Source organism: Dama dama, chromosome 18 (genome assembly GCF_033118175.1).
Source record: "Dama dama isolate Ldn47 chromosome 18, ASM3311817v1, whole genome shotgun sequence".
NCBI classification, from domain to species: domain Eukaryota; kingdom Metazoa; phylum Chordata; class Mammalia; order Artiodactyla; family Cervidae; genus Dama; species Dama dama.
In genome coordinates this window covers 42,525,604-42,546,790 of record NC_083698.1, presented here as the reverse complement: position 1 = coordinate 42,546,790, position 21,187 = coordinate 42,525,604, and the positions used below count along the sequence as shown (strand labels likewise).

General features: G+C 35.8%; 1 protein-coding gene across 1 annotated transcript in view; it reads left to right on the top strand.

Annotated features, from left to right (window-relative positions):
* RELN (reelin) overlaps positions 1-21,187 on the top strand; it is a 536,272-nt gene that overhangs the window by 342,955 nt on the left and 172,130 nt on the right. Inside the window, exons 13-19 of the mRNA XM_061165186.1 lie at positions 551-663; positions 2,019-2,227; positions 2,984-3,112; positions 4,057-4,166; positions 7,109-7,175; positions 17,188-17,421; positions 18,077-18,238. Of these exons, the coding sequence (XP_061021169.1) occupies positions 551-663; positions 2,019-2,227; positions 2,984-3,112; positions 4,057-4,166; positions 7,109-7,175; positions 17,188-17,421; positions 18,077-18,238 (1,024 nt within the window). The remainder of the gene's footprint in view (positions 1-550; positions 664-2,018; positions 2,228-2,983; positions 3,113-4,056; positions 4,167-7,108; positions 7,176-17,187; positions 17,422-18,076; positions 18,239-21,187) is intronic.

The window sequence follows — 21,187 nt, the reverse complement described above, 5'->3', positions numbered from 1 at the left end:
GGCAAGAACACTGGAGTGGGTTGCCATTTCCTTCTCCTAATATATACTAAAATATTAAAGGTACTACATGTAACCATTTAAGTAACACTACTTCAGTAATCCTTGATTCAGGGACTCACCACACGTTTTAAAATCATAATCAATAGTTTCTGAACTTTGACCACAATGACCTCAAATATAAGAAAGTAACGGTTTATTAAAAAGCAGAGCACATTTATTTAATGACAGTTAAAATATGGACCTGTAGTCACAGTTTGTTGTAGACTGCTATTTGGGTAATCTCTTTACCCAAATAATAGTAAATAGTTACTTTGGTAAATAGTTTGGTAAATAGTTACTTTGGCCCTCAAAAATGTCAAGTCTTTGATCTTTAGCATGGCCTATTTGAACTGTCTACATAAATTATTTCTTTGGATCTGGTTACTTTGTTTAGGGTCATTCTTAAGTGATATCTGGGTTTTAGAATTATTTTTTTATTCTAATATTTAACACTATATTTGATATTCTCATGGGTGCAAATTGGTACTAACACTTAAAATTTTGTGTGCAGGAGGGATTTGTGATCCTGGAGACTCTCATGAAAATGATGTTGCCCTGTATGCGAAAACTGAAGGAAGAAAAGAACACATTACATTGGATACTCTTTCCTATTCCTCATACAAGGTACACATGCCAATCTGTGTGTCAGGTGGCCCCACCCCAGTTCAAATCAAAGCCATGAAGACTCTGCTAAATGCAGAAGATAAATCTCTCTTCTGGTAGTCCAGGAAGTTGCCACATTTCTTTAAAAGTGACATGGACTTTATTTTAGCATTCACTTTTTTCCTGATATAAACAAAAAGGTGAGATTTTATCCGGAAGATTGAATTACAGCCCATCAGAGACAATAAGGTGGAACCCAGTGAGCTAACAATTATTCTTGTCCCTAAAAAAACTTAACAGTGACCCTACCTGTGTAGCCTCACAGACTTGCTGTCAGGCGTAGTGAGTATTAATCCAGCATTTGCAATTTCCTGGGCAAAAGACATGGTAGAAGTATTTGCTAAATCGCTTCAGTCATGTCCGACTCCATGTGACCCTATGGACTGCAGCCTGCCAGGCTCCTCTGTCCTTGGGGATTCTCCAGGCAATAATACTGGAGTGGGTTGCCATGCCCTCCTCCAGGGGATCTTCCTGACCCAGAGATCAAACCCCCGTCTCTTATGCATTGGCAGGCAGGTTCTTTACCACTAGTACCACCTGGGAAGACCTAGTAGAAGTATAGATTGTTACTACCTTTGCTTTTTTCTCTTTGCTAATTTGAGCCAGAGAGCCAGTACTTTGAAAAGCTTAAACAAAGCCAGCATCTAGCATCTCATAGTGTAAGTCAGGAAGACAGAAGATAAACATCAAGGCTAGATGGGTAACAACCAAAGAAAGTATCCAACATACCCCACATGCTAGGGTCACCCAAATTATACCATTTGGAATTTTATTAATGGATGATTTTTCCAGCTATAACTAGGTAGGGTCATACTTGCAGTGGTCAGCTGCATGCCTCAGACCAAATCAATTATGTAAGTTATCATGGATTAACTCATTGGCTATGGATGTTTCTGCTTAGAGTCCTATTTTTGGCATACCTGGTTTGGCAAAGAATTTATATTACTTGAATACACTTTAAAAGAAGATTGATTAATGTCAAGTTGCCTTTGTCTAGTGCAAAGGTAGATAAAATGGATACATAAGCTTTGATAACTTTAAAGACCTTAAGCCAATTTATCTTCAGGTAGAGAGAGTCTGACTAGTCACACACAAAGTTTCAGCTGTCTGCAAAGGAGGAATTCTGAGTGATTAAAATGAGTGTCCCCTAAGGACAACATCTTTGATGTGAAATAACAAATGGAATAAGCAGAATATTGCTTGGTGCTTAATAAATGGCAGTTGTATACATAATAATTATAAATTGAATCTTAGAGAATTCACACTGATTCCCACAAGGAAGATTATGAGCGATTTTGGTTTCCTTTGTTTTGAAGGTTCCATCTTTGGTTTCTGTAGTCATCAATCCTGATCTTCAGACTCCTGCTACCAAATTTTGTCTCAGGCAAAAGAACCATCAAGGACATAACAGGAATGTCTGGGCCGTAGATTTTTTCCACGTCTTACCTGTTCTCCCTTCTACAATGTCTCACATGATACAGTTTTCTATTAATCTGGGATGTGGAACACAGCAGCCTGGGAACAGGTAGGAAGCCACATTCTGTGTGTGTGGACAAACTAACAATGAACACGTGAACTTGGCTATTAAATCAGAGCAACTTCTTAGTAAGTTGTCACCTGAACTTTTAATAAAGTATCTGTTAGTAAAATACAAACTTCCCCCCAAGGGAAAAAGAAAATTTCTTTAAATAATATGTATGATTAGATAGATTTTAAGTAGAAATGACTTTATTCTAAGAAGTTGATCTTAGGTGTCAACGGTGTTTGGATTAGCTCTGGTAGTCACCCATTCCAACAGTTTGCTGAGAGAGAAGAAAAAACAAATAACTGAAAAGAAGTTTGACCCCATGTAGTTTAGTGACCCCCTAATAATAGACACAGAAATCAACTAGCACTTTAAGAGCTATGAATTCTCAGTTTTATTTGCTGAAGTGTTGCTCTTATCCTTCCTAAGGAGTTTGTCAGTCTCACGTTCACAGGATGAAGTAGCAGTGTGAGACATGGTAATTGCCTTGCCATCTATCAAATTCAGGAGCACAATCTCAAGTTACCATTTGCTGTCTTTAAAACATCGTTCATTTCTATTAGCAGTAATTTAACTGCTTGCACTTTGAAGGCTGGCCAGACTTCAGTGGAGGGGAAAACAATCACTTCGGAAACAGCATCTTAAATTTTTTTACACTAGTTCTACAGATGTTTAATATACTTCTCCAGAAATGAGTCATTTAATTTCATCTGTTATCTTTGCCCCGTTTTGTTATTCTTACTCTGGTGTGATCAGTATCAGCTTAGAGTTTTCTACCAACCATGGGCGTTCCTGGTCTCTACTCCACATTGAATGTTTGCCTGAGATCTGTGCCGGACCCCACCTCCCTCACAGCACTATCTACTCCTCTGAAAACTACAGTGGGTGAGTGAACTCTAACATAGCAAGAGATTTGAATCCATGTTGCAGACTCAAAATCAGCAAGTAAGCCTGAGATTAGTGTTTTTGGCATACTAGGTAAGAAAGCTGCCTTCTCCTTCTCATCTGATTTAGGAGTGATCTCATTTTTTTTTAAAGTTACTTGTGTAAATCTGATGCATGATCACAATTTGCAGAGAGTCATTCATTCTTTAGGTATTAAGCTTTTATATTTTGGATTGCATAAATTTAAACTCTATATAGTGACCTCTGGTTATTGCCAAAAAGACTTACTGCCAAAATAGTTACCAGTGAAAAGATGCAGCATAGACTGGAAGGAAGTTAAGCTTTGGAATTGAATCTGGGCTCAAATCCTGGTTCTGCCATCTACTTGTATAATGATATTTACTCTCTCAAACTTTCCACCTCTTTCCATGTAAATTGAAGACAAAGATATACCCCTTTAAGGACCATTAGGAGGATTAAAGATGACTATATAAAATACTTGCCTCTTTACAGAATAATCACTAGATAAATAGTAAAAATGTTTCCAAAAATGCAAGATTAAGTTACAAATTATTTTCCTTCCTAGCCTGTGTTTACGCATAGAACTAGAGAATAGCAAAAAAATAAGAAGTAATCAGTGCTAATCAGCACCCTAGCTCATCACAGATTATCATAGAATAATATCTAAGGTCTGAGTATTGATGTAAAATTTTCTTTTAAAAAGTCTGAAAAAAATCAATGGCTATAAGATACTCTAGTTTGCTATGGATGTTTCTATAAGTTACATATTTGTTTTAAAATTATAAACAGACTCCACAGGTGAAGTTAAAGAGTTTATTACCAGCCATCTCAAGCATAGAGAGACTAGAACATCAAAAGCATGTAAAATAGATTCAAAAGGTGTGAACTGGATATGAAGCTGTTTTGTGCTAACTTTCTTGCAGGTGGAACCGAATAACAATTCCCCTTCCTAATGCAGCACTAACCCGGGACACCCGAATTCGCTGGAGACAAACGGGACCAATCCTTGGAAATATGTGGGCAATTGATAACGGTTAGTTTTTGCCTGTCATAATCACATGCCATTAAAGTAGACTCTTCTGTGCTTTTGTTCGTCTGCACAGACTTAATCACATTTCTAAGTCATGGTCTTGCAATTCATTAAATGCCCTTTCTTTCCTTTCTCCTTTGCATTCCGTTAGAAGCCCAGGGATGCACAATCAGACAGTGGAGTCAGCAATATTAGATGCTAGTACGCTTCAAATACATTCTTTTAAGATGCATAAAGCTCTGAAACTCAGATTCGCAATTGATGACAGGGGATAACCTAACATTTCTCTTGAATGTTTTATACAAAATTAATATAAATACCATACTGCATGTATTAAAATAACTCATTCTTCTCTTAATAACTACTGTGACATCTGGAATGATTCTTTTTTAGATGCAGACACCACAAATCAGGAAACATCATCTCTAAAATGAAACTTCTGTGTGAAACTTTTACCTCCTTTTCAGAAAATAGCATAAAGGGAAAATTTATAAATACATGTATGTATATATGTATTTATAAAATACATAAAATACCCTGTTATCTTTAATTTTTAAATGAGTTGTTGATAAATTGTTGCATAACATTAAAGCCAGTACCACTCATGTTGAGTACTCATGAGAGAAGATATTTAATCTGCTGGAGTCCATGACTATAAATTTCCTATATTTTCTTATTAATAGCCAATTCACTTAACAATTCTTACTTCAGGCAGATTCAGAGATTTCCTGTTTTTAAAGAGTATATAAATTTGAATGAATGGCTTATACTACAGGAAGTAAAAGGGAGGGAAGAAATGACAAAATATCAATACTTAAGTTAGTTTAGGATAGCCACTGACTTATGTTAACTTTATAAAGTGGGAAAACCCTTCACTATTGTGAAATGCTAAATTTCTGTCTCAACATTTTTGTTTTTCTGAATAATTTAAAAATTAATGCACAATTAATTCGAGAAGTTTCAATTCTGAAACTCAGGAATGACTTCAGGCAAAATAATTTGCTGTTTGTTGTTGTTTAGTCACTGAGTTGTGTCCAACTCTTTGTGACCTCGTGAATTATAGCACACCAGGTTTCCCTGCCCTTCACTGTCTCCTGGAGTTTGCTTAGACTTATGTCCATTGAGTCAGTAATGCAGTCTAATCATCTCAGTAAATTTTTTAAACAATCTGTATTAAAAGAAGACCAATAAAAGACCCAGATTTCAAAGGCCATATGAGCCACATGGGTACAAACATATAGAGATAAACACACTGTATTTGCAAAAACGTCTAAAGATCCATTTGTTAAAATGGAATTTCTTCCCTGGTAGACTATTTTCCATAGAACTTGAATTACCTGTTGATTAGCTCTAGGGAATGAGTATATGCCTCTGGATTGTGGGCTATGGATGACATTTTCCTGCTGTCATACTTTTCAGTGGTCCTAGAATGAGCTTAGATTACTTAAGATTATCAAAAAAGTAAAGTGCAAAATGAAGAACATATAAGCCTATGAAAAGAATATTTAAGTTTCCTTAAGACGTACAGTATGAGTTTAAGTCAAGAAGTGTTTGCCTCAGGTCGTGAATTCCCAACATCATGCTTTGAGTAGAATGAGAAAAAATAAAAATATATGGAATAGGCATGTTTAGCAGTGTCTGTCAAATGCAGAACTAGCCACAGAATCTCTTAAATTCTGATATTATTTTATATGTGAGGCTTTTGCAGAAGCAGAACCTGGTTTCTGGTTTCTTCAGAAGGCAAGAGGAATACACACACATCTTCTCAAGGGAAATTTGTCTCTACTTGCCAAAGAATACCCCCCAAATCTCTCCCATTTCAGTATGGAATTTCAGAATTACATCAAAGAAAACAAATAGAAAAAAAACAGATCAATATTGAAAATTCTTAGTAAAATGAAAGGTCCTAGAGCAAAGTATGTTTGTCACCACTTTTTAATTTGTTTAGCTTGATTACATTAGTGAAAATAGTGAAGAAAATGCATTTATCTTTTCCACACTCTTAGAAAAACAGAGCCTTTAAATTTATTCTACTGTGAGTCCTGATATTTTCATAATTAGCAGGGAAAGATGACAACAAAATTCTTAGAGAAGAAAATGATAATGAATAGTAACTTTGCTTATGCCTGAAATCAAATACATGAGAGCTCAATAACCATTGGATCTCTGATTCCACATTGGTTTTGTTCTACTTTTATACTATTTGATGTGATACTGATTGTACTGATTATCAAAAGGCTTAATATCTTTAAATGTATTTGAGTCTGAGTATCTCAGAACCTACCATTCAACAATCAGGGCCCCTTTTCTCAGCATTCCCACAGTTAGAATTTAGGTTTGTAATATCATTATCAGTCAAACACACCATTTTTAAAAAGCTCTACAAGTATAGAGAAGACTTTATGCTCAACCACAGATTTTAAGTCTCCACTTGAGGAAGGATAGATTAATATTTAGAAGTACATGTAACAGTCATCTGCAGTGATATAGATTCTCCTCAGATGAAAATGAAATAGTTTTTTAGTTAAATTATAATCTGTCCACTTTGTGATATATCAAATTGATCCTTTGTAAATTCTTAATTTCCACCCAAAGAATATAAACTTGGTAGAAAGTTCAAGACAGAAGCACTAATATTCTGCCTGAAACCATTTTAGATGAAGAGACTGCATTAAGAACCCAAATTATTATGTTCCTACTTTCTTTGCTATGACAGATTAAAATCTTGAAAGGATTATTTAAGTTAAAACCATTCTGGCAGATTTGTAGCTAAACGCCTACCTTGTCACACAGCACTCTATGTCAGCTGGATTCCTGTGCACAACATACATGCAAGAAGGAGATTTCATGGCTATTGCTTCCCACAGTTGTTTCACATGCTGGTGGTGGTCTTGGCCTTTCCTGTGATTTTGCCGTCTTTCACATGCTCTTTTTTTGCCCTGCAGTTTATATTGGTCCATCATGTCTCAAATTCTGTTCTGGCAGAGGACAGTGCACTCGACATGGTTGCAAGTAAGCATTTTAAAGTAATATTTATACTTCTCTTTTTTGATATGTGCTTTATATACTGAAACCACAGGTGGTATTAATTTGTTTTAGTTTCCTTTTTAGACTTGTGAGGTTTTTCAAGACCAAAAGTAGCATGCTCCAAACGGATTTTTCAGCATAATTGATTATTGAGTGTATTTTGTAAGTGGAAGTTGCTTAATAAACAATTTTTCTATTAGGCTAAATTGTGAACAAATGTAGCATACTTCATGTAAATTTGTGAACAAATTTGAATTCTTCATATCTTGATGGCTGCCTTGTATGTCTTTAGTTTCTTCAATATGATATTTCTCCATAAATTTGTTCTAGTGTTCATGAATTATATTTGAATTCCTGGCATGCTTTGTAAATGAATTATAAAAAGCAACAATGATCCATGAACCTGATGTGAAAGGAAACTGGAGCAGGCCAAATTAACAGATTTGATAAGAAAATCCATCATCTTTAAGTGTTATTTCAAATCTTCCTTGCTTTTGAGAATCTTTTAGGTCTTCAAAATGATATATAAAGAATTTCACATAATAATGATATTGAATATGAAGTATGAAATTACACATAAACAGTGTAATACTTTACCCCACCAGACCATGCTGTTATATTCATAGCAAAATAATAGTCATATTTATTATATCATTCCTCTATAATATTTAATTATAAAATATCCTGAGACTCCCTGAAACTACAGTCTTTGTTTTACAGATACATTTTCAACAATGGATCATCTGGTCTGTCTCTTCTTGTCCTCCAAATTAAAAGTCATTAATTAATTGCTTAATGGAAAAATCATAAAAGGGTTTTGAACCTGATCATTTGTAAATTATCTTTATAAGGCAAAATACTGGTCACCACTGAGATTAGAGTGTCAAGTTAGCTTTTTTATTCATTTGAAGTATACTTGCTTTACAATATTGTGTTAGTGTCAGGTGTATAGCATAATGATTCATTACTTTTGCAGATTAGATTGGTGCAAACATAATTGTGATTTTAGACAGTGAACTTTAAATCATCATAATTAGGCTCAAACACATCTTTATTAATCAAAACAGAAACAATTACAGTCAACACATTTTTGCCATTGAGAAATAAATTTGTTTATTCCTTTAGCATAAAGATCTATGCTTCAGGATTCTACAAGGTCTTGGAGAGCTGTTTCTGACTCCTACTGGTTGTGGAAGCATTTTCCCTGCAAAAAGTTGTCAAGATGCTTGAAGAAGTAGTAGTCAGTTGGCGAGAGGTCAGGTGAATATACCAGATGAGGCAAAACTTCCTAGCCCAATTCATTCAACTTTTGAAGTGTTCATTGTTATATGTGCAGTCAGGCACTGTCTTGGAAAAGAATTAGGCCCTTTCTGTTGACCAATGACAGCTGCAGGCATTGCAGGTTTTGGTACATCGCATCAGTTTTCTGAGCATACCTCTCAGATGTAATGGTTTTGCTGGGATTCAGAAAGCTATAGTTGATCAGACTGGCAGCAGACCACCAAACAGTGACCATGACCTTTTTTTTGGAGCAAGTTTGGCTTTGGGAAGTACTTTGAAGCTTCTTCTCAACTCAGCCTCTGAACTGGTTGTCACTTATTGTTGTATGAAATCCATTTTTCATTGTACACCACGATCCTATCGAGAAATGGTTCATTGCTGTACGGAACAAAAGACAACACTTCAAAACAACAATATTTTGATTTTCAGTTAGCTTACTAGTTACCCACTTATTGAGCTTTTCACTTTTCCAATTTGCCTCAGATGTAGAATGACCATAGACTAGTCAACATTGAGTTCTTGGGCAACTTCTTGTGTAGTTTTAAGAGGATCAGCTTCAGTGATGCGCTCAGCTGGTCATTAATGTCCGACGGCTGGCCACTACTCTTTTCATCTCGTCTCCTTTGCAAAACATCTTGAACCACCACTGCACTGTACTTTCATTAACAGTTCCTGGGCCCAATGCATTGTTGATGTTGCAAGTTGTCTCTGCTGCTTTACAACCCATTTTGAACTCGAATAAGAAAATCAGTCAACTTTGCTTTTTGTATAACATCATTTTCATAGTCTAAAATAATCGAAAAATATAAAGCAAGTAATAAGTCATTAGCAAAAAAACATACAGCAAGAAATACACATTAAAATTATGTATAACCACATTTATTTAAGAGCGTATTCCAATATCAATCAGCAAAGTTCAACAATGCAAAACCACAATTACTGTTGCACCAACCTAATATATTGCATTATAGGTTATTACAAAGTAATGAGTATAGTTTCCTGTGCTGTACAGTAAATTTTTGTTACTTATCTATTGTATATATAGTAGTTTATATCTATTAATCTAGATGATTAATCTATAAAACCCCTAGTTTGTCCCTCCTCTTTTCCCTCTCCCCTTCAGTAACCACAAGTTTATTTTCTATGTCTGTGAATCCATTTCTGTTTTACTACATATATTAATTTGTATTATTTTTTATATTCCACATACAAGTGATATCATATAGTATTTGTTTTCTCTTTCTGACTTACGTCAAAAAGCATAATATTCTCTAAGTCCAGCCACGTTGCCACAAATGACAATATTTCATTCTTCCTTATGGCTGAATAACTTTCCATTACTCAGATGTGATTATATATATATCATGTCTTCTTAAGTAAATCATCTGTTAATGGGCACTTGAGTTGCTTCCATATCTTGGCTGTTATAAAAGTACTGCTGAGAACATTGGGATGCACGTATTTTTTCAAATTAGAGTTTTTGTTTTTTCTGGATATATACTCAGGAGTGGAGTTGCTGAATCATATGGTAATTCTATTTTTAGTTTTTTAAGGAACTTCCATACTCTTTTCCAAGTAGCTGTGTCAATTTGCATTTCCACCCAAAAAAGTGAAAAGTTTTTTTTTTCACTTTTTTTCCACTTTGGTGTTTTTGTACACCAAAAGTGTACAAGTTTCCCTTATCTCCATATCCTCTCCAAAATTATTAAGCATGTACTTATTGCCATTTTATTTCTTGTTTTCCAGTTGTTTTTGTAGTTCTTCTTTTTCATTTCTTTTTGTTTTGCCCTTTGTAGCTTGATCATTTTCTTTTATAGTTTACTTCAGTTTCTTTCTTTTTGAATTTTGTGCATTTTTTGTATATTTTTTCATTTGTGGTTACCATGGGTTTCCCTGGTGGCTCAGTTAGTAAAGAATATGCCTGCAGTGCAAGAGACCTGGGTTTGATTCCTGGGTTAGGAAGATCCCCTGGAGAAGGAGAAGGCAACCCACTCCAGTGTTCTTGCCTGGAAAATCCTATGGACAGAGGAGCCTGGCTGGCTACAGCCCATGGGGTCACAAGAGTCAGACATGACTTAGCGACTAAACACAGCATGGGGTTCATATATGTTGACCCATAGCTATATCTACTTGCTTAAACTGATAAAACTGATAGGCATTTAAGTTCAAATACATTGTAAAAGATCTACAGTTTTACTCCCCTCCACTACATATTATGTTTTTTATGCCATTTTTTTTTTTTTTACATCTTCATGCTTATCCCTTAACTGTTTATTGTAGTTATGGTTGCTTTTATAATTTTTTGTTGTTTTTTTAATCTATTTCCTGTCTTATTTAAGTGATCTTCAGTCCTCACTATATATTTCCTTTCTTATTGATTCTTGCTTCTTTTCCATTTAGAGAAGACCCTTTAACATTTATTTTAGGATAGGTTTAGTATTGCTGAATTATTTTAGTTTTTGCTTCTCTGAGAAATTCTTTATCTCTTCTTCTGTTCAAAATTATAATCTTGCCAGGTAGAGTGTTCTAGGTGACAGATTTTTCCCTTTCAGGACTTCAAATATATCATACCACTCCCTTCTGACATGAAAAGTTTCTATAGAGAAGTCAACTGATAGCCTTATGGTTTTCCCTCATGTATGACTCTGTTTTTCTCTTGCTGCCTTTAGAATTCTTTCTTTATCTTCAAATTTTGCCTTTTTTTACTATATGTCTTAGTGTGGTTCTGTTTGGATTCATATTATTTAGGACCCTCTGTGCTTCCAGCACCTGGATAATTTTCCTTCCTGTCTCCTTTGGGTTTGGACAGTTTTCAGCCAGAATTTCTTCAAAAATGTTTTTGATCCTCTTCTTTCCCTCTTCTCCTTCTGGAACCCCTGTCATGCATATGTAGGAATGTTTTGTGTTATCCCATAGATCTCACATGTTGCTTTCATTTTTTCATTTGTTTTTCTGTCTGCTGTTCTGATTGGGTAATTTCCATTATTCTATTTATACATTCTTCTGTATCATTTGCTTGATTAATTATTCATTGCTTCTAGAAGGTTTTTTTATCTCAGAAACTAAATTATCTATTTTTGTTTGGGTCATCTCTGCAGTTTCTAGTTACATGTTAAAATGATCTGCGTTTATATTGCTAGTCTTCCTTAATTTAGTTGGCATTTTTATTACCAACTCTGTCTCAGTGTCTTATAGACTCTGTTTCATAGTTTATTTTTTCAGGGGTTTTCTCTTGCTCTTTCAACTGGGAGTAGTTACTCTGCATTTCATCTTACTTAACTTTCACTGTCTTTATGAATTTAGGTGAAATAGTTATCTATAGTGGCCCTAAAAGGGTGTTTTTATGTGAGTGCATCAGTGTCTTTAGCATGAGACTGAATTTGATTTGTATGCCAGCCACATCTTTCCTCAGGGTATGTTGGCCTCTATCACCTTGAGAGGGGGTGTGTTGGTGTTGGAAGAGCTAGAGCCTGTGCAGGGTGTGAGGTGGAACTCCTCTCTGCTCCGCAACTGGGGGAGTTCTGTCAGCACTTGGGTCTGCTTTCCAGTTGCTGGAGGGGAAAAACTGAAGGTTGGGCTCCAGCTGGCTCTGTTCCCTTTAAGTATGTGTTATTCTTTCTCCTGACACTGAGGCCTTTGGTCCAAAGGAGAGTGCTGAAGTAAGTAAGGCTCTGGTGCTTACAGAGGTCTGATGTGCTGCCTGTGTTGGTATCTGCAACTCTACTCAGACACAGTCCAAGTTTGCATCCTTTTCCCTGCTTTCATTTGCTAGATCTAGTGCAAGGTTGTGGCATGGAGTTGGCGGAGCCAGAGCATTTGCTCAGCTGGGACAGGGGGTCAGAGCTTGTGGTTTCAGAAATTGAAGTGGTTGAACTGCCATCAGAGGTCTGGGCTGCTTCTGGGGTGCCGTTTAGGTGCCAACAATGAGTGCTGCCACCCCAGCTGGACCATACCCTAGACCCCCAAGCCTTTTCTTTGTCCCTAGATCTAGTCTTCCCCCAGGACCTGTCTGCTGGAGATCTAGCACCAATCTGTGGCGTGAACTGGGCGGGGCTGCAGCATTCTTTTGGCCGGGAGCCAGTCGCAGGGGCTCCAGTAGCAGCTCTGCCATCAGAGGTCTGTGCTGCTTCCATGGTGCTACCAGAACAAGTTGACTGCCCCACCCAAACCACATCCCAGCCTGCAGGGCTATGTCCCTGCATCCCCTATGTCCCTATATCAAGTTTTCCCCCAGGACCTGTCAGTTCTAGATGCCATGCCAAGCTGTGTTGAAGAGTGAACAGGGCCAGGTATTCACCCAACTTGGACTGGGGAGCACAGTGAGGTGACAGCCGCTAGTCCAGAGCTCTCTCTGCCCTATCTGTTGGCAAGCCAGCACCCTCCTACTCCTGGTGAATGGAGTCTAGGCTTCTGCAGCCCTTCTGTCTGTCCCAGCCATCCTCCCAGCACCCAAGGGCACTTGGGTGCTCCTGCATGTAGGACCCCAGTACCAGTATACCTAGTCTGTGGCTCCCTCCCCAGGGTGAGATTCCACCCGTGCAGCCCTTCCTTTCCTCTTAGACCCCTCCCAGAGGTACAGGACCCAGCTGATGCCTATTTTTCCCCATCCTACCTGATTACGTGACCGCCTTTCTGACAGCCTTGGTTGTGTGGGAGTTCTGCCAGTTTCCACTTAGTTTTACATGAGAATTGTTTCACATATAGATGTATTTTTAATGTGTCTGTAGAGTAGGGGTAAGTTCTACATCCTCTTACTCTGCCACACTGAGTCTCAGGTTAACTTTTTAAACTGTATTTCAATGAATTTAATTAACAGAGACACCATTCTGCATAATGGAAATGTTTGTAATGGAAATATATGTAAAGAATTGAAAACTTCCCATTTTACCTCAAAACAGAATAAGCATCTCTGCCTTTTTAAATAAAACTACCAGTTCCTGCCCAGAAACACTGACTCATTAGAACTATGAAACATCAGCTGGTATTTTCCTCCAGTTTATCTTTACTCATTATCTGTAGACAGATCATCCTCTTCTTCAGTGCATTTCAAATAAAATTAACACAGAGAAGCTGACATTTTTGTAATATCTAAAGTTGTCCTGAAAAATTTTGAAAGCAAATTATCTGAAATGACAGCTGCTTTTATTAATGAAAATAGAAAGTGCTATTTCTGAAATACCTATCTATAATTACAATGGTTACACTTTGTACCTCATTATTTTGTGTACAGTGTCTCTGTTAGCATTAAATAACTTTGTTAAGCCAGCCATCTGTGTCACTCATGATGGACGCAAACAGAAATCTGAATGACAGATGCCTTTTGGGCATCTTTTTTTTAGACACTATACATTATCCTGAGTAATTTTAGCCTTTTCTTCCTGCTGAAGTCTTGCAAAATTTTTTCACCAGTTGGAACTTTAGTTTTATCCCTGTTCCTGGCAATGTTTCTTGTAACATTCATTGGCTTTCTTCGTTTGTGACTGGGATAAATGTTTGGCCACTACCTCCTTTTCCAGCAATGTATGCCTTTCAGTTTTAGGCAGAACTCCACAGAAAAGTAATTCACATTCAGTACCATTTATTTCCTTTAAACAGATCCTTGAATCTGGGCCTCTGCAGCTCTTCTTCTCCCCACTTTGCTCCCTTGGTCACTACTGTTATTTGCTACCAGGATTCCACCTCTCCTGCTTTCTAACACTTTCTTGGCTGTGTACAATCCCCAGGCCTGGTTTTCTTTTATTTTTTTTTTTTTTTAACAATCAAGTCAATATATTTTTAATGACAAATGGTTAGTGTTAACCCTATGTAACATGTGATCAGAAGTAGCTAAAGACCACGAGGTGGTAACTATCAGAAGTAATACTGGACAGAGGATTACTTACAAAAAGAGCAATTTTCAATAGAAAAACAGAGCATTTCCCTTGGGAAATATATTTACTATTTTATTATTAAGCAACTGGGACAAAAGGGCCTGGTTTTCTAAACTGACAACTTATTATCCTGATAAGCTTATTTCTGTTAGAGATGCTTGCTAATGAGGACAGAGAGTATTAGAAACCTTCCTACACAGGTGTCATCTGTGTGTCTTAAGAGTGGGGCGGGCCTCTTCCCCTGAGATTCAAGGTGACTGTAATGCCACATTTAAGGGTGCATAGATGAACCAAGAAGGAACATATTTGGAGTCAGAAGAGCCTCTGGACATTCCTGAAATCCCCAGTGTGGGCCAGCCTACTATTCTGCTGCAAAACAAAGGCTACAAAGGTATTATGTATTTGAGTGAATTCCTTATCAGCATTCTATCCCAATTATGTAACTTTTGATTAAAGTACACTTTCAAGTCGGGAAGTGACTCCAAAGTGAGTCTTCTCTAAATGACCACCAGTTTCCCCCAGTTACTAGACTGAAGAAGATACATTTAATATACAGATATGCGTTTGCCCTGAAAAGCACTCTGGCAATAGATAATCTTACTGGCGAACATTAATTCCAATTTGTGGCCATGGTAAACCATATTGTTTTCCAATGTTAAAATGTATCCTCTTTAGCTGACTTCTTATCCTTTTTAGAAACTGCTTGGCTATTCAGAGTTGTACTAAGTCAAAGGGATAACCTGAGAAATAAGTGAACTGTTTGAGGCGTATTTACCTGCTCTGTAAATATTGGTTTTCTTTTCCACTCCCATCCCTAATGCCAAGACAACCTTAGCTGTGTGCTACAATAGTTCTTGGCCTTTTAGGATGCAGCCTCTTTGATAAAATGATGATAACCTAAGCCTCCCAAGGAATATCCAATACATATAAATTTTCGCATTTGATTTCAGGACATTCACATACTCCAGGGACCCTCTGTGAGGCTAGCATAGATCTCAGTTTCTGCATGTGTGCTAGTGAGGTAGTCTGTAAGTGTTGCTATAATATCACCTTGTTGGTGCACCTGCTTTATAAAAGACGTGTTCCACAGACTCACAGACATAGAAAACAAACTAATGGTTACCAAATGGGAAAAGCAGTGGAGGAGGGATAAGTTAAGAGTTTGGAACTAGCAGATACACCCTATGTATACAAAATAGATAAGCAACAAGGACCTACTGTATAGCACAGACAACTGTATTCAATATCCTGTAATAGACCATAATGGAAAATAATTTGGAAAGGAATATATATATCTGAATCACTTTTCTGCACACCAAAAACAAACCCAACCTTATAAATCAACTATAATTCAATTAAAATTTCAGCAAATTACTCAGCCGTTAAAAAGAATTCATTTGAATCAGTTCTAATGAGATGGATGAAACTGGAGCCCCTTATACAGAGTGAAGTAAGCCAGAAAGATAAAGAACATTACAGCATACTAACACATATATATGGAATTTAGAAAGATGGTAACGATAACCCTATATGCAAAACAGAAAAAGAGACACAGAAGTACAGAACAGACTTTTGAACTCTGTGGGAGAAGGTGAGGGTGGGATGTTTTGAAAGAACAGCATGTATATTATCTATGGTGAAACAGATCACCAGCCCAGGTGGGATGCACGAGACAAGTGCTCGGGCCTGGTGCACTGGGAGGACCCAGAGGAATCGGGTGGAGAGGGAGGTGGGAGGGGGGATCGGGATGGGGAATACATGTAAATCTATGGCTGATTCATATCAATGTATGACAAAACCCACTGAAATGTTGTGAAGTAATTAGCCTTCAACTAATAAAAATAAATAAATAAATAAATAAAAATTTCAATAAATAAATAAAAATAAAAGGCTTGTTTCAGGTTTTAGAAAGTTTTGAATGCTTAGAACCCTGCCACCCACCCAGAAAGATACCAGTTTAATTTTATAATGGGTAATGTTGTAATTATCGTGAGAAGGAAATAGTGCCGTACAAATAAAGAATTTGAAACTGATTCCTGATGAACAAACTCCTTAAAATATAAGAAGTTTCTGATATTCAGTTATTAAGTCATCTGTGATGAGTTCTGTCACTAACAGAAGACTCAGGTAACTCTATATTCTAGTCAGCTCACATACATACAGTACATCCTTATGTGGCAGCAGGCAGGCTGTTGTGTACGGTGTGTGAGGGGGGTTGCTTTTTCTCGAAGCACTGCTAATGTGGGATTCCACTGAGAGACAACACAGTTCTGCTAAGGACATCTATCTAGGTCAAGGGTGTATGCATTCCTTTTATAATGCCAATCCAGTTTGAAATAAAAATATATTTATTTTCCAGTCTTTTCTTAATGTTTCCAGTAATTACTGTAAAAAATATAGCGTGTATTTTTACAATTGTTTCTAAAGGAAATTTATTCTAGATATCCTATAGAAGTATTTTACCTACATTGTTTTTTTATAAATTTAATGAACATCATTGTGGATAAAATGGCATACACATAATATAACTTTTACAAAGATTTTAAATTGGAAATATGCACAAACATAGGTACATTTGCAGATAAATTATTGGCATTGGTTGAGGGCAAGTGCTGAATAAATGTTTTAATCATAATTTTTTTTTACAGCAGGACTGTATTCTTTTGGAGTATTTACAGTAACTTCTCCCAAATCAAGCCTTCAAATTCAGTATTCTCCAAAAACAAATAAGCCTTGCTCACCATTCATTCAAATACTGGCTTCTGGACTTCCTCATCCCTAAAGTAAATAAAGAAATCTGTGAAAGGACTAACACTTAGGATTTAATTTTATGGTCTCTCTTTCAGATGTGACCCTGGATTTTCTGGCCCAGCTTGTGAGATGGCATCCCAGACGTTCCCAATGTTTATTTCTGAAAGCTTTGGCAGTTCCAGGCTCTCATCTTACCATAATTTTTACTCTATCCGTGGTGCTGAAGTCAGCTTTGGCTGTGGTGTTTTGGCCAGTGGTAAGGCCCTGGTTTTCAACAAAGATGGGAGGCGTCAGTTAATCACATCTTTCCTTGACAGCTCACAATCCAGGTGAGTTAAAGCAGAGTGAAATACATACAGAAATAAGATAGCAAAGATTGAATTCAGATCTATTAATTTTCTTTTTTTTCTTTGTTACTAATATATATATATATATCTCCTGATTTTTAGTCAAGATGAGAGGAAGCTTATAGTTTATATAGGGTTAATTTGCCCTAGTTTTTAATAAATTTAAAAGCTCACTAATGATTTTAAGATACTAATGACTGACTAGATTTTTTAAAAAATATGAAATGTTCTTAAGCCAAGGGCTAGTTAATTATTTATGTAGTTTTATTTATTTGATAGCTTGCAGAGGCTGATTAGATTTACCCTACATCTTCCCTTCCCCCTAGTGCTTAATAAATAATGTAGCAAGAGAATGATTGACATTTTTAGTGTATGTACACAAGTATGAAGTATACAAATATGTGTAAACATATGGTTATATTTGTATAAATAGATGTCTATAAAACACATGTATTGACCTCATCTTCTACATATATTCATATATATCTCAGTGAAATTGCTTACATTTTATAGAAGAGGGATGAATGGAAACCTACAGCTTTTGAGTAGTTTACTGAAATTGGTTCAAAATTCTTTAAAAGCCACAATGAATGTTTTAAATGTTTATGCACACTAATTATAGACAGTTCATGTCTAGGTTTCTCCAGTTCACATTGAGGCTGGGAAGCAAGTCTGTTCTGAGCACGTGCAAAGCCCCTGACCAACCTGGTGAAGGTGTTTTATTACATTATTCTTATGATAATGGGATAACTTGGAAACTCTTGGAGCATTATTCATATCTCAACTATCATGAGCCCAGGTATGTTGGAAAGCATTTGGAAAAATGGGAGGGTGATATTTCCTTCCTGAGGAAATCTTTGTTCAAGTGGTATGAGAGCCTAGATATTTTTGCATTGAGAGATGGTAAGGATAAAGATTGATGCCTCTTGCAATGAAAAACTAGCAAGCTACATTCTTGTAATGTGTTTGCCCTGCTGACTTCTGGGAATTTGAAAAAATTTATTCTCATATTCTGAAATGTGTATCTAGGGGAAATATGCCTAAGAAAGAGAAAAATAATTAACACTTTTTTCCCTTTTCAACTCTAGTGCAAACTATTAGATAAGATTTTAATATAGTATTAAATTATAAATGCTGTTGACAAATATTTGTCAGCAATATATGATAATAAATTATAATAAATCATATGAGCTAATAACTCATAAAATCTTACAACTGATTTTTTTAATTTTTTAATTAATTTTTTTAAATTTGCATGTAACATAATTGAGTTATAAGTACAAAGATATTTTTCTAGCATATATAGCGTCCCTGGCAAAGATGGAGTGGAGGCTGTATTTAAAGCCCTTTCTTCAGGCAGCTTCTATTTTTCTTTGGCTTATATATTTCACAGTCTACAGTCAAAATTGTGAGATTTAAGTTTTACCTGAAGCAGAGCCATCCTTCAGTTTGGGTAGTGATAATCACCATTTGTGATACAATTTCAGATGTGTCCAAAGAGTCACCTCCTTTTCTAGAACACTTTTTGGCCTGCTGACTGAAATTCCTTTAAAATAGCAGAAAAAGAAGATTGGAAAGTTAAAATAGCACTAGAGTAGGTATCTCTGTGGCTTATATCCACTGTCAAATATAAAGAGCAAATAAAGTTTGACTTCCTGGAAGTACATACATGTTGAACATGGAAAGATGTGAAAAAGAGTTGAGGCTTTGGCACTGAAGTGTGCACTGGCATCATAGCAAAACAACAGGGGCAATGAGGATTTTATATACTTTGAAGTTTTGCCTAGAGCCATCCCTATATTTAAGTATTTGCAAATAGATGGGAACTTTTATTGATATTTTCATTAGAAAATTAGGTAGCATGTAATAGAGATAATATTTAACAACTATTATGAGTAGTAAATATTATATGTTATAAAATTTAAGAATGCACCAAATGTGTTGAATCTATTCCCTCTAAGGGTATACACAAGACTAAACTCAATGTTCTCACTCAGTAGAGACATATGAATCCTAAAGAAACATTTTGTAGACTCTCCATAATAAGCATTAAAAGAAAATCTAGCAAAACTCAAGGTGATAATAAAAAATAAAAAATAATGAAAGCATGAAGAAAATATCATTGTCCTAAGTTAAATTGGCCTAAAATACATTTTTTTCTAACAAAGATAGACAGTTTCAAAATTCAGTAATCAATTTGTAGCATGAAATTTAATTAATCTTTGTTGATATGAAAAATAATTATAGATTTAATGTGCTATTGCAAAGGTACGTTTAATCTTGCCTGCCATTTGACAGCAACATTTTTCTTCTAAGCAGAATCAAGGTGGCTTTTCAACACTAGGTATGTGCACTGCTTGAAAGATTAAGATCAGAGTGGAGATTTTTTTAAATGGAGAATATGGTAGTGGTACCAAGAATACTTTCATTTTATATATATTGCTTCTGCCCTCTTATATAAATATTAATAAAGGGTAACATAGCAGAAGTAGAATTTGATATATTCTAGACACTAAATTGCATTTTATATGATAAATAATACAAACCGTGTAAACTCGCCATAGGACAGTTAATTATATCTTCATGCCTTCAGCCATTTGCTGAGTTTTCTTCAGTATTGCTATCTGTAATTGCTGTGAATTTCATATTGTCCCTTTCTGCCATGATTGTTAGAAAATGAAGTGTGATCACTATTAGATATGCTAGTTGACTAACTACTGTTATTCCTAGCTGACTTCTAATAATTTGCTTACCTGTAGTTCACTCAATAAATGAAGAGTTCTGCTTGTTATTTATAAAAGTTAAAGTCTGTATATATCTGAGTTAATCTTTTAACTCTAACTGATTAGACTGTCTTGTAAACTAATTGGCATTCTTACTAATATAAAACTTTATATTGTTGGTGAAACTAGTATTATTCTAGATTTTTCTTAATTATGGGGCTTGTTTTTTTATTCTAAAATTATAAAGTCTAACAATATCTTATTTTTGTCTTGGTTATTGATTATAAGAAATTCGTGAGCTTAGTACATATCCAAAAAAGGAAGTTCGAAACAGAAAGTTGACTTAAATTCCTGGGTTTTCATCTAGGAATAGTCAGATCAAATGGTTCCATAGCTATACTAGCCAGTCACTGTAATAGGTATAGAGTAGGAAAAACAGAGACTCCCACCCCACCTGAAGATATAATGTAGCGATAAAGAACACAGATTCTAGAGCGATGTTCACCAGATCCATACCCTGGCATTGTCACTTAAAAGCTGCTTAACCTAAAAGAAAATCTTTAACCTCCTTTTGCCTTTGTGTTTGAGTCTCTATCAGAGTATACTAATAATATGTACTTATTCTATGCAGAAAGAATTTATTAAGTCCTTTTTATATACCAGATACCAGGTTCTAGGTGCTAAGATAAAATAGTGAAAAACAGAAAAAGTCTATGACTTTGCCGTAAGGATAGTATTATCTCAGTTTCACAGAGGAAGATGCTGAAGCACATAGAGGTTAAATACCTTCCCTGCAGCTGCAAAGTTGTCAACCATTAGGTGCCAAGAGTCTGATTACAGACTCACAGTCTTAACATCTCTGCCGATGAAAATATCAGTCACTTCAATTACTGTTATCACACACATATACACTTTATTTTCTTTAAAATTTCCTGAGAAATTCTACTTCTCAGTTGTTAATTTTTAACATTGTGTATATTTTCAACAGAGAGAATAATACCTGCTTTTAAAATTATTGATAGAAA